This window comes from Cyclopterus lumpus, chromosome 3, assembly GCF_009769545.1.
Source record: "Cyclopterus lumpus isolate fCycLum1 chromosome 3, fCycLum1.pri, whole genome shotgun sequence".
Lineage (NCBI taxonomy): Eukaryota > Metazoa > Chordata > Actinopteri > Perciformes > Cyclopteridae > Cyclopterus > Cyclopterus lumpus.
Genome location: NC_046968.1, coordinates 15,412,482 through 15,427,093, shown reverse-complemented (window position 1 = coordinate 15,427,093; position 14,612 = coordinate 15,412,482). Strand labels below are relative to the sequence as shown.

The 14,612-nt window shown below is 37.9% G+C and overlaps 1 protein-coding gene across 1 annotated transcript; it reads right to left on the bottom strand.

The window, feature by feature from the left end:
• Nucleotides 1-178: 178 nt before the first annotated feature.
• On the bottom strand, nucleotides 179-13,673 carry znf280d (zinc finger protein 280D). The gene is given in 19 exon segments (XM_034527502.1): nucleotides 179-1,799; nucleotides 1,801-2,094; nucleotides 2,780-2,801; nucleotides 2,896-3,011; nucleotides 3,106-3,174; nucleotides 3,258-3,398; nucleotides 4,788-5,011; nucleotides 5,105-5,239; nucleotides 5,627-5,773; nucleotides 5,867-5,967; nucleotides 6,066-6,223; nucleotides 7,423-7,607; nucleotides 8,367-8,473; nucleotides 8,970-9,044; nucleotides 9,167-9,376; nucleotides 9,502-9,601; nucleotides 9,690-9,895; nucleotides 10,168-10,295; nucleotides 13,524-13,673. Coding segments are annotated over 19 exon segments (2,505 nt in total). The 5' UTR covers nucleotides 13,538-13,673; the 3' UTR covers nucleotides 179-1,726.
• Nucleotides 13,674-14,612: the final 939 nt, after the last annotated feature.

Genomic DNA, 14,612 nt, shown 5'->3' with positions numbered 1-14,612 from the left:
TGCTTTTTATTTAGCCTACATTTTTTACTCTATTTTGTTTTCACTCCATGATGGTATATATGTTTTACTATAATATAATAGTAAAGTAACTAATATAATAACAGGACCAAATAGTCTACCTGCTTTCGAGAGCAACATTCAGAACAATAACACCAAAGATTAAAACGTCTTGTATTAAAGATTTATTTACACAACAGAAAGGAAAACAATGACCCAAACCCTGTACTTTATAGATCTGAGGAAAATGTAACCTCGGAAGAACACAATATCTTGAGGACTGTATTAAAAACAGACTCAGAGTACATTTACATATATGCATTAACAGACTTGCTCTATAGATACTACAAGTGAAAAACCTACGAAATAAACAATGAATTTTGACAGATTAAAATCAGACAAAGTAAACAAATCATACTCTAAACTATTCCCGGAGCTTCAGGGAATTAGACTTTTTGTTTCACCGGATATGCAAATTAACAGGAAACTTCAACCAGAAGCTGGGGCTTAACAATTGGTTGACAAATTTCCTCAAGTGTGGCGCCCAATGTTGTGTTTACATTTATTGTACAAGCTTGTACTTCCAACACAGTTCAAAGGGAGACAGTTAAATATACTTGAGCACAATGGTATACATACATTATTCTGCTCACTCCTCAAATGGTTGTGGTTATTTCACCTAATATTCCCTGCCATTACTTACATTTTTTGTTTTGTCCACACATTTCACACATCTGATGGTTACAATATTTATACATGTACTATATCATTTGTAATAGTTATAGCAACTTTCTTAGTGTTGAGAACCATGTTACTCTAGTGTGTTCAAAACCAGCTAGTAGCAATATAATGTACCGGTACCACCTGTAGACTTTTCTGTAAACAATGTAAAATAATTCAGTGATATTGTATGTTCTTGTTATAACATAACAAATTATATATATATATATATATATATATATATATATATATATATATATATATATATATATATATATATATATAAGATTCAACAACGTTGATGTCTCAAAAGCCCAAGCAAACATGAAATTGAAACCAAGATAACAGTGCCAAAATAAATCTCAGATGGAGACGGGACCCAAACGGATTAAAAAAATAGGAATAAAAAGGCATTACATTATTTAATTATTTGTACTTTTAAGGGGACTGCATTGAGAATTTAAATTGCATCAATAAATCACCGTAGAGAATGTGAGCATAAATATTCAGACCCACTGAGTGAGTTTTACCAGTCAAGTCATTGACTTTATCAGTTAAGCAAATAAACAATCCTGAGGAGCAGAATACTGTCCGATGGTTTTCTTAAGGACAACATCAACCAGATGACTACCAAATGGGCCACAATCATTTAAGTTTAATTTCTGATGTTTAAAAGTAGGACTCTACACATTATTTAACTGTGGTTTATAGGTAAACTAAGAAGACTGCAGTGTATGTACTGTTATTCATAAATACAAAGACACTTGACATCTATTTAGGTAATGGAGGTTTTACAGAAGAGAACAAAAAAACACTATGATGAAATATTTTTGACCGGTTGTTGACATGTACTTGGCAAACACATGCATCTTGAGGGTGTTCGGAGCAAATACCAGCAGCCAAAGCAACACGATCACGTTTGATCTTTGTAATAGAAACAATGCCAACTGATGAAGCAGTTATTCTTAAATGTGCAGTAATCTCTGTGTCGGGAGCATTGTTTACTGGTTCATTCTGATTTAGTTTGTTGGTACCCCGTCTCCTGCTCAGGGAGCTGCTCTCCGACATCTCGGTTCTCAGTAACTCACCGACTTGTCACAGAGATCTAAAACTCCATCTGAAGGCAATATCGTGGGCAGCGACGACTGCTTTGAGTGTCCTTCAGAGGAACCTTCAATGACAGCCATTTCTGTGGGACCCTTTTCTGGATCAGCTTTTGGTAACATCGGCTGTGACTCTGGTCGGTCAACTGGGGCGACAGTAACGTTTCCAGATGTGCAATTGTCCAATAGTTTCCCGTCCTTTTCCTTTGGTTTTTGAGCAGTCGCCGGCATCAAGAGGTACAAGACTTTTGCAGGCTGCTTCAGGGCGAGTTGCCTACACAAAAAAAAGAGGACATTAAAAAGCATTCTTTAAATATTCTTTAAAGCCTTTAGCAATATGCTACTATTAATTAGTTGTCCAAACACACTACTGCCAAACAATATTAAACCACAGTACTGGACATTTGTTAACTGGTAATCTGAGGTTATAATGAAGTTTAGGAATTATTGATTGTTAATATTTTATATTTTTTCATTCGATCAATCCGCCGTTTATTTCAGAAATTTATGTTTTGGTCTATAAAATGTCAGAAAATTGTGAGAAAGAAGGTTTCAGTGTCAGAGAAAAGCAGGAAACCTCCACATTTGAAAGGTTGAAGACTAATTTAAACTAAATCTAATGCGGTTGTGTGAAACTGTGTGTTGTTTGTACCAACAGCTGTCGTGTAATGACACTTTAAGCAAAACAACCTAGATAAGGAGGTAGAAGTTTCCCAACTAGCTAATGCCAAGACAGGGGGCGCCATTGTGACACCAGACAATTTTGATAATATATTAAATGAGAACACAGGACATTTACAGATTTACAGCTGTGTCTGAAAATAAAAACAAAGATGCAATTTAATTTCAGGACGTAGAAGTGTATACATGTTTTTTGGTCTTTGACATTGTTATATATTTGTAATAGATTAAAGATAGTCAGATGACAACATGTAATGTGGTGAGTAGTTTCTACTCACACTCGATCATTGGCTTTGATATCTGATGGTTTAAAAACAAGAAACAGACGTTTTATGAAACATGCAACACTAAAGACTAGCCATGAGTCAGGTGCCACAGGAAGAAAGACTCGTACCTTTCTCCTGAATGACTTTGCATTTGTGATTTGGCCTATCAGTTAAATGTTTGGTCATCAGGTCACCGCCCGATGCGTCCACGAGGAGGTCGCAGTTGAGACAGACCAGGGTGAATCTGAGGGAAACAAAATTGTACGTTTGAGCAGTTTCAATCAGAAAACACATTATTTACTTTTGAATGCAGAATAGACTTAATGAAGCATACTTACTTTAATGCAGATGAATTTTTCTTATGATCCATTTTCCAAAATCTGTTTTTGGTTATGGTGCTATGAAACCTAACACAGGACAAAGAAAAGTTTCTTACAAGATTTATCAGATATATACACTAGGCCTAAAATAATGTAATTCCTTCCCTCACCGTATCATATGATTCCCAAAAGAGACTTTGCAACTTGTCCGATATTTGCACGCACCACAATATGAAAACATTGGGAAATGAGAAAAGAAGTCGTCGACTTGAGTGTTGCACTCGATGCACGTGAACCACCCTCCATTGACTCTGAAATGTGCACAAAACATAAAGATAATGTTAGGTTGTAGTGGATTTTATATATATTTGCACATGTAGATAAGAGAAGTTTATGTTTTAAATTAATACATAAAGAAAGATATGATAATTAATTTGGGATATTATGAGGAATATTCTGGAGGAATGTATTATGAAACATAAGAGAGGATCACTGTTTTATTATTCTGTTTTAATGACAAATGTAATGATTAACTGTATGATGCATGGGAATGAATGAATGTTTTATTGTTTAGACAATAGTTAAAATGGATGCCGATTGAAACCTAATGTGTTGCTTTTATTCGGAAGGCAGGATAATAGGGTTTTATTGTGAAGGGGAACTTCCTGTCCTTGACCGGAAGAGTGAGCTTTGACCTCGCCTGTTTACTAATTGGCGTAGCGAACAGAACTGCTGCATCCTTTGAACTGACCAATGGAACTAACCTTTAGGTGTGAATTCATTTGCATGACCATACTAACGACCGAGCATTTGTTCTGGGGAGACATGGTTCTACTGGTCTGGAGACTCGAGACAGCCCCGGTCTGTGGCTCCCTGGGAGCTGCACTCCGTCTGTGGAGAGTTCCTCCTTTCTGGCCCCACGATCGTGAACGCTACATGAGTATTATCTTTGCCATTAAATATTGTTAAACTTTAACTCGAATCCTGAATTTCCTGCGGCCACGGGACCCGGAGCTTTGAACATGAATCTTACAATAATCAAAAAAGAGAGTGAGAATACCCTTTTTAATGGGTCAAGTCAGATTTTAAAGACACTGAAAGGGATAAATGATCAGAACTGTAGCAACCCGAGTTGGTTCATTATAGCAAATGCACAAACCAATTACTTATGTTAATTTTGTGCAGAGAGGTCCGCAGGTTCCTGATTTAATTCTACTAGTTGGAACTCTTGTTACACCACTACATTATCTCATGTCTCATCTGCTTAATAGCCCACATCATGTGACTAAAGGCAATATATTGTTTTTGATTACTGAGCTCAATTAGCCAAATATCACAACCATTAGTTTGTTGCTGCTTTACAGCATAATATTTTTAGCCAGCCTAATGAACAGTCGGGAAAATGTATTGAAAATGCAATTAGCCACTTTGTGTATCAATAGGCTTTAATAACGTATATTAATCAGCCTACACCCGGTCATAAATATTCAGGAGGTGGGGCTGTATACCAGTGGTCTGGTGGGATGTGGGACATTTCCATGGGCAGCGTTCAACCTACAAGTACTAAAACCTTCTAATAACAAAGATGTCCCCCCCTTTTTTGTTTTAACTGCTGCAAAAATGATCGGTCTGTATTAACAAAGAATTCTGTTGTTCCATAAAAATATAAATTAGAAAAAAAGAAAAGCTAAGTTGACAACCTGAGATCCTTGAGCGCCAGATTGTGTTTATTAGTTCGGCCATCTTGCTTCTTGCTCAGAGTCGTCTTGGCTTTTCCTGCTCCAGAGACATTTGACTTGGACTTGGATACACTGACTGGAGGTTTGGTTTTCTGATTGAAACTTTGGGTTTCTGGACCGACAATAAAGCCAGATTGATCAGAGTATGTGGGAGTCTTCGCTGCAAGCGAGGCTCGAATGGTCACCTGGAAAGAGAACAAAATAATTGTATTAATATAAGAATAGTCCAAAAGGTATAAAATAAATATCATACTGAATTTGCTATGACGGGGACAGACCTTTGTTCCCGGAGGAAGGCCTTCCAGGGCATGAGGTTTTCTGAAAGTCCTGTGGAAGTGAGTCCTGTGCTCTACTCTTTCCTTGCAGGTGAGGAAATTTAGTCTGCATTTGCCACAGCGATGGATCCCTTTTTTCTGAAATAGAAAAAACCTGATTAATAAGTGGTGCGACTAGAGGCTAATTGTAAAGATGTTTCATCGGATTCACTAAAAGAATATAACGAGTATGAGAGAAACTACTTTCATTGCTATTAATAGAGCAGCATTTAATTTGGTTTGGTTCCAACTCTACCATATGTATTGCTCCTTTCAGGCAGGTGAAGAGAAGCAGCTTTTATTGTCAGCCTTTTATGTATTACAGTAAGGTGCAGGGCAGACAACCAAATCAATCCAACCGTGGGAGTTGGAGCTAATAGTACAAGCGAGTTTAAACTCTTGCAAAGATATTTAGGAATTCACAGTAAACACATTGCTTTGCTGGCCATGACTCCAAATCGGACTAAATAAAATGCAGCATCATACCTGATGTTTCATGTAGTGTTGCATGTATATATGACTAGTTCTCAGAACTTTGAGACAGAAGGGACAGAGCAGGTCTTTTGTGTTTTCATGGACACTTCGGAAATGTGTCTCCACCTCTGAGAAGAAAGAGGATCTGTAATTGCAGACCTGTGGAATCAGTAAAACAGAATTTATGTATCAGTGAATGTTTTCATCAATTCAAGATAAAATCAAATCACAGCTCGGTATGAAGTGACAGACCTGGCAGACATAGGGCATTTCGCCGGGCTTGTGTTTGTCCTTCATGTGTTCGAGGAGAACTTGCTCCGACTCAAACGCCAGTTCACATATCTTGCAATTGGCTGAAAAAGGAATGAAAAAGAAAATCACAAAAGGTCAGTTTGAGCAAACTGTCATCCATCAACTGTCAGATTGAGCCGTAAAGACCATTATGTCATACTTGAGGATTCGATCGGGCTGTGAGCGCTCTCGATGTGGCACTGCAGCTGGAATGGAGTATTGTACTGTCGATAGCAATGCTGGCAAGTTGTGTGGCTTTCCCAGCTCTCGCTGTTCTGCTTTTCCAGCTCCAGATGGTGCTTCATGTGGTTCATGAACCTGCATGAGACGGGAAATACACACACACCATTAAACAAACAAAGAGCTGAAAAGATTAACTCAAATCAACATAAAATGTATCTGCAACAATTTTGCTAACTGTATTTTTAATGTTAACATATGCTGACTTCAGCTGTAAAGTTTTGATGATTTGCTGCTTTTGTTTGTCATATACGATAGTGAGTTATGTATTGTTGGGGTTTGAACTGTAGGTCAGACAAAAAAAGAAATCAATATGACGATGTCCGACTGGGCTCTCTCAACTTGCGATGAGCACTTTCTCCCTATGTCTTTGACACTTCATTGAATCAACAATTGCCCAATAAATGTAGAAAATGATTGGCTAATTGATGGTGAAAAAAAAGAAAGAAAGGTCCTCATTCCACCTTTACATTCATTAAAAAATTGGCGCATTAAAACCAAACATATGTCAAATAATATTCATGCCGTGTGTGCAGTGCAGTGGTTAGGGTCACGGTCCCAAAGGGTTTGAAGATAAATTAAGTATTTTCCTTGCACCTCACTTATGCATAATGGTCGTTGTAATATCAGCAATTACACAAATCTTTTGTTTTGCCTAACGATGTAGTGCTTCACGGCTGCAACCAGCACCTCCACAGCTACCTGCCACCGCTGCCCTGATGAGGCATGGACCATTTTTCAGCCGGCACATTCTGCTGCCTCAGCTCCCCTAATAGAAATGTGTATGTGGATGAACTATGACCTTGACTATGAGAGCGCGGTTGCAGTACAAATGCGTTTCCCCATTAAAAGCAGCTTACATAAGCTTTATTTTTCAGTGTTCTGAAGCAAAGTGATTTATTCAAAAGGAACAGTTCTTTCGGCACCTCAACTAGCTGTCATTTTTCATGTTCAGGCCCATGAGGGGGGAATGGTCTGATACTGTCATCCATCTGAGGGGAAAACTGCAGTGAGGACCACGGTAGACATCCACACCGTCTTTTTATTGGCAATGAACAGATAGCTTTTCAGAAAGTCCTTTAAGGCACAGTCGGTTTTTGAGAGCATATTAACGACTATATCGAGTTTTTGACAGGAAGGCTGAATGTTGAAAAACATTTCATTGTTATTTAGAGCAGCTCCACGCCCTTGATGAATATTTACGGTGAACCCAAAAATACAGAAATAAATTGATTATAACCCTATTTTACTGGGAGCATGAAAACATATGATTATACCTGATGTTGTTCTTGAGAACTTTTAAACAGCTTTGGCACTTGAAAGTGGTGTTTGGCTTCTGCGCCTCCTTTTTGTTCCCATCTCCCTCAAACCGTCCGTAGTAGAACTCTGAGACCAGCATGATGCGCTTGTTTGCACCAATATTCAGGGATGATTGAGTACCTTCCATAATTGTACAGCAGCTCTGAAATAAAGAGATGTTTGAGATAAATAAGCAAACTTCATGTTAATGTCGGATTCGTTAAAGCAAAGATGCAAACATATCAAAAGCATTTTTACTCAAAAAGCCAATCTAACAGGTAAGACCAGTTAGAAAATATAACAATTGTAAAAAAAAAAAAGACTCCAATAATCAGGATGCACAGATAACAATATTGTATATTGAGTGTTATTTGCTCAAGTAGCAGGATCAAATATCAGTGACAATGGGGCCAATATATTAAATTACATTTTATGTTTATAGTCTATATACTTGAAGTATAATTCCTGTTAAACTTTTGGCCAATTTGTTGTTGCATTTTAAGAGGTTTATACTTGAATTGTAATTTCCATACATATTTCCCCCCAGGTTGCTGGTGTACAATTTATTAATAACAAAATAAAAGAACAAATATATAGTTATATTATAAAAAAATGATCATTGTCACCTCCACAGTGAGGCATACAGCTTATTAATAAAAAACGGGTATCAGACCTGTACTCTGTATTGGCCCAAGTCTCGTATCTGTATCGGAACTGAAAGTGTCGGATCGGTGATTCCGTAATGATTATAATATCTAACTAAACATTTCATTATCGAACATCAACTTTTCAATCCCCATCTGCTGCTCCTGTGATCAAACTGTGTGCCAGTAAGAGCTTTTTTAGGTGGATACATATTCACACCCCATTTTCATGTTAATTTCCACTCATGAACACAATAGCACAATATTTTTTGACTCACCCCCATATGAAATTTCAGGGCCTCTTGTGTGAGGAATTCTTCTTGACACTTAAGGCACTTTCTCTTTAAGATCCCGTTTTCTGCTGGAACAGTTACGTTTGACGTCCCTACAGAAAAACAGTTTAGATGTTACAATCGACAGTGCTTACACTAATTAGATACACAACTGCATCACTAAAGGGAAAATGTGCAGATTTTTGCCTGATGTTACGCATACAAGTGAAGAACTTTATATGCGGAAGAACTACAAGTGCTATTTCTGCTTTGAACAGCAGCAGTGTTTTCCGATGAGTTAACATGGTGATTAAGCTTGGCTTAGTTTGGTGTAAAAGATCAACTTGAATTCAGAAGGTGTACAGTTGTATTTTTTGGTTTAGGTGCAAGAATATTTCCTTCATTGAGATTTTGGGGGTCTAATTTTTATATTGATCAAACGTAGCGAACTGGCCAAACAGCCCGGCTCTGCAGCAGGAAACATTTGCTTTCTCGGTCAATATAGCACACACTGGGGAATGCATTTCTTCAATTGACTACATTTACTATCAGCACTGATTGGACATCAACATAAAAAGGTGGAGAATTTACCCATGAACAGAAACTTACCCAAATCAATCTTGGCTCTTTTTGCTGCGCTGTCCATTTGCTGTGGTGGTAATACTCGTTTGCCTAAGCTTTGATCTGTATGAAACCCCAAAATAATACATTAAAAAAAGGTTTACATAAATTGCGGTTATTGCCAGCTGATTGATCGGCAAGTATGGTGAAATAATGTGAAACTTTATATTAGAAAATACAAATACCTCTGTTATTGTTCGTGGCCTTTACAGGCATAGAAAAGGTCTGAAAAGATTGTGAGATGGAGCGGTTGAGTTGAGCTGAATACACGGCAGGACTCTGCACGTTGGACAACGTCACAACATTGTTGCTGATTTGTTGCACCTGCGGCCTGTGGACAGCACCAGGCATTAATGCGGCTGAGGTGACCTGCTGAAAAAGATGCTGCTGACCAGCTGAAAGACAGAACACACAAACCTAACTTTACCAGATGAAAATGTCTTCGATTAAGCTATTCCGGTGACATAACATCTGGGGAAGGCAGGTTTCCTCCTCATATTATAATCATACTCAAATGTACCTGGTACAATTGTAAATGAAGTCCCAGGAGGGTAGTGGCTCCCAAGAGAGGCAATAAACTCACTGCTGTTTGCTAAGTGTTGAGAAGTGACAATAAAGCCCTATAAAAAAAGACAAAAAGGAATGTAACAGCCGAATGGTTTTTTTTTTACTGCATATTATTTGCAAAAAATATTTAACCAAAAATACCTGGTTATTGACCATAACAGGCTGTGGGGTCACTGTTGTCAGATTGGGTGCTGCAGTGTTCACTGCCTTTCCAGTCAGACCCAATGGCAGCATTATTGGAGAGTCACTGACCAGCTTAGGAACAAGATGCTTTAGTTCTAGTTTTGCTGCACTGTTCCTCTGAGGAGGTGGTAGAGGGTTAGGCTTACCATCCTTCTGGTTATTAGCTGTAAGAACAAACAAAGGGGCCAAAATAAGCACTTTAACAGGATAGTTTTAAACTCTGAGCAAGATTATGTGCAACAAAAAATATGAATATTTATTGAAACACACATACAAAATTATGAATTAAATATTAAACTATTAATACTGAGAAAATATTATATAGTGTATTACTAAAAAGCAGATGGTGATTCTGAACTAGACATATGATTTGAGTTTGTGGAGTTTAAACATCAACAAAATTAGGTTTTTATATTTTAAATGTGCTATGACATACAGAGCACTCCAACGAAGATGGGTTCATCATCGTCGTCGTCATCTACCAATTGAACTTCAGGAACTTGTTTTTGCCACGGTTCCAGCTCCTCCTCCACACACTCCATAAAAAGTTCAGACATAGTGGACCTGCAGCAGAAAAACACAGTATTTAGCCAACCTGAACATTAATTTGTATATTTTAAAAAACACTTTTTAGATACCGACACAGCAAAGCAATGATCAAATAGTTGTTGTCACACCTGTAAAAGCACATGTGTAAATAATTAAATGAACAATGTCTGGCTTCTGGTATTGTGTATGCTCAGGGTTAAAAAATTCCGGGAATATTCAAAGTTGGAAACTTTCCACGGGAATTAATGGGAATAAACTGGAAATGTTGGGGTAATTTAACTGTATGTACCTTGTCATAAGCAGACATGCATGCAAACATTTATAATACAACTTTTAAAAATGACATTTTTGACTTTTTTGTGAGTAGAACTTTATTCTTTCATCGGACAACAAAAACATGGTGTATTCAAAAGGTGTATTCCCTATGATCACCACCCCTGAATCCTTTCAGGTCTAAATGCTTTCTTCCTGGACCTCATCAACGTCCTCCTCACTGCTGTAGAAAGTTAGTCTACTGTATACAAATAAACTTGGTATTAAAATGAACGTGGCTTCAGTTTACCAAGTAATCAATATGCTAGGTAATGACAAACAGTATTGGGAAAGTTCACTTTCTACATCAACTAGTTCAGTTCATAATTCAAATTTTTTAACTAAGTTCACAGCTCCAAAAAATGAACTAGTTCAGTTATTTTTTTCAATATGTTGCGAGCTATGCTTGAAATCTCTATCTGTCTGCAATACCGCTCTTGGCCTCTACGCAACTCGGCGCTCTCACACTTGGCAGGCATAGGGCTGAAACGTTCAGACACAACACTGATGACAAAAACAACAGAACGTGTTAGGTTTACGTTTATGTTTCTGGCAGACAATGTTCCCAACCAGCTGCATTCAGGGTCCAGCTGAGCTAGGTGTGCATAGTCTTGTTCTCAACTACATTTAAGTTCCCTGTTATATGCTTTTGCAAATTTTTTTCAAACTTCCCAAGATTCCCGAGACAAAATTCCCATGGAAACCTTCGGGAAATTTCCCCCCCCTTTGCAACCCTATGTATGCTGGAGCAAAGACTTCTTAAAAACGATAGTTCACACTTTTTAGCTTTACAAGTAAAGTTGTTCTGGCTGTGTGCCCATCTACACTTCCACCAGACACAGGAGTACGGTAGCATTCATTTTTGGTCTCGATTCTGGCCACTTGACAAAAGTAAGTCTCCTTTAAGAACCATTTTGATCCTCAATAACTCGAGAAGGGTATCATTGTCTTTAGCTTGCTAAAAGTCCACTGTTTGTTGCTGAGCAGGTAGTGTACAATGTGTTTGTCAGCACTTTCTTGCACAGAGCAACATTTCCATTCAATTGGAGTACTGATTCTGTCCACCTGGCAATTGTAAGTTCAATATTGAATATTCATTTTCCTTTTATCTCTATTTATTTCCCAACAACTCATGACGCCAATAACTGTTTCTTTAGGTGCTAAATACTCCACTATGTTCACCTGCTAGTCACTAACTCTATCTGCACAGTCAGGATTTTCCTTGAAAACAGCTGCCTGTTGTGACTGAAACAGATGTTGAGAACATTAAAGAGGACAGTAATATTGAGGGCAGTTAACCAAAACAATAAGCTGAAAGAAGATAAAACACAGGCAACAACTCTTCACGGACATTTTTAAACAATGGTATTACTTTAAAAGTGGGATTTCTTAAACAGCCAACCAGAACAGTGCAACCACTAATATTTTTGATTAAAAATACAGGAAAAAAAGACACAGAACATAGAAAACGCATAACCGGTGCCCGTTGTCAACTTATCGAGTGGTTTCCAAGATGGCGACAGGCAACAGTATTTATTGCTATAGAAATAGCTGTTGTCAAACCTTTTCCCAAATAAAACACAAAAACACTATAACATGTCATCCGTTATGATTACGTCTGCACGTGTGACAGGTGACGTCTGACGATGTATCAATCAATCAAACTTTTATTTCAGACTCACGGTCCAGATAGTACAACACATTAAATATAGTACAACACATTAAATAGAGAACGTCAAAGAACATTGTTAAATCCGATCCTCAATTAAACGTTGTTACAACAATAAATGAACACATAGATATTATCTTTTCTCAAACCTCTGAAAAGTCACCAGAAAGACTATGTACCGATGTATTAGTACATGCTATGTTCGTGTAGCTCGCTCACGTCTAACTACCTGTGTTGTTACAGACAGGTAGCTAATGCTAACAAGCTAACATTTACCAACGCTAATGCTCAACATTCTGCAACACGTGACATGGTTAAAGCACTCCATGTGTTTTTTTAGTAGAAATTGTTAAAGATGTCAACACATTTGTATCTCCAATTCATCCTGTCGGCATATTGCAGGTGTTATCGGTTATCGATCCCCGCAACATAACGTTAGCTTGTTAGCACGTTCACACTGTGTGAGAGGTGGCCGTTGGGACAAAGACTGCACTCAGTTTGGTGCACATGCTTCGTGTTTCCGCCTACCTCTCTCACCGACAGCCTCTGGGTCGTAAAGAAAGGCCGTGTGTAGACACCAACTGCAGTGCTATTGGTGCACGTCGGTCTGAGGAAGACAATGTTCATGGAGTGGGGGTCTACCTCACACAGGAGGGAGAAGATTGTACCGCTAGCAATTTAAGATCGTTAGCCCGTAAAGCGGCGGAAGTGGTCGGACTGTGTAGACCAATCAGAAATCACTTCCGTTATGTATTTGTAGTACTTCCTGGACTCGCCCGCAGTTGTTTTTAAAGATTCATTTCCATCCAATAACGCAATTCAAATTTGTTTCGGTTCGGGATTAAATATTGAACATTTACACACTCTTGTATTATATAAGTAGATTTAGTTTGATCTTTGTGAAAAGTCAATGCAACATCTTTCACTGCATTGGTCGTCAAGCATGTTTATGGTGGAGAAGATCAATAGTTATGGGTGTGTCAAATAATATGCTGTGGCTCCTGTCGACTAGAAGAGTTTCCCTGCAGATAATTAAGGGTACAGAACAAACTTTAATAGACATTTAAATATAGCATATGTAAACTCTGCTCATGTATACAAACGTAACACATGTTTTTCCACCATTCCACCATCAAAAACTGTGTTGGCCGAAATGTACGTCTTATGCGAAGTAGCGTTGCTATATCAAACTCAGGCATATGGGTGTTCACTAGTATTTAATTTATTACAGTAATTTATTTTGTGTATATGTGCTGGATTACCTGGACTTGACCATGGACGAGAACAAGGAGAACCAGACTCCAGAGAGCGTGCAGCAGCAAGGTGAACTGGCCTTGGTACAACAGTACAGTCTGGACCATGAGAGAGAAGAACAGGATGTGCCGTAAAGCAAAACAATGCCATATGAGTGTGTTCTGATCCTATAACTAGTAAGTGAAGAAACAAGGCGAGGTTAAGACTGCTTACCTTTCAGAGACACACCCACGACTTGATAGTGCAGAAGGCTCTTGCATACATGTTCCAGTAGAGGTCATCAATATCGAGGAACTTTTTTCATAACTGTAAAAAAAAAACACTGGCATTCGACGCAAAACCTCATCTGGAAATGTTAAGCATGCAAATTTGTCTTTGGCTTGACAAACACCAGAGTTACAAGTCAACTTGTTTCAGGTTCACCTCTTGTCTAAATGAGATAGTGCCGAAAGCAGGTAGTGCAACCAAGACTCAAGAGGACATCTCCTTTTTTCTTTCTTTACAGACAACTATCTCTATTTGGGTGAACCAACCATCTATGAACTCTAATGTTTAGAGCAAAAGTGAAATACAGGATCTAAAATTGTACTTACAGCTGAAAAGATTGTTATTAAAATCCTTTATCTGTAGCTGTTTGAAATCTAGTTGAGATTCAGTTAAGAGTGTAAAAAACAATTACAACTTGGAGAGGATATTGTAAAAGCTAGAATTACCAGCTTGTATATTGAATTCCTACCTCTTTACCCCACAATAGAATTCAATCACCATTTAGCTCTAAGAAAAATCATACAGTTCTGGTCAGTAGCCAACAAAGTTAAAGATCTTTTACTTCTTGATGTGCCTCTCTGCTCTTAAATAGATGACTAATCAGTTTTCTTGCCAAAGAAACATTTAAAGGATAAGTCATCTTTTGATAATATATATGGTAAATTAGTTATTTGATCCTTGTAAAAGTTAGAGTCTCATCCCTCGTATGTCAATCAAATTAAAAAAATATAGCAGCATATATATATTGCCCATAGGTGTGAATGTGAGAGTGAATATATGTCCCTACATGTGCCCTCGATGGACTGGCGGCCTGTCCAGGGTGTCCCCTG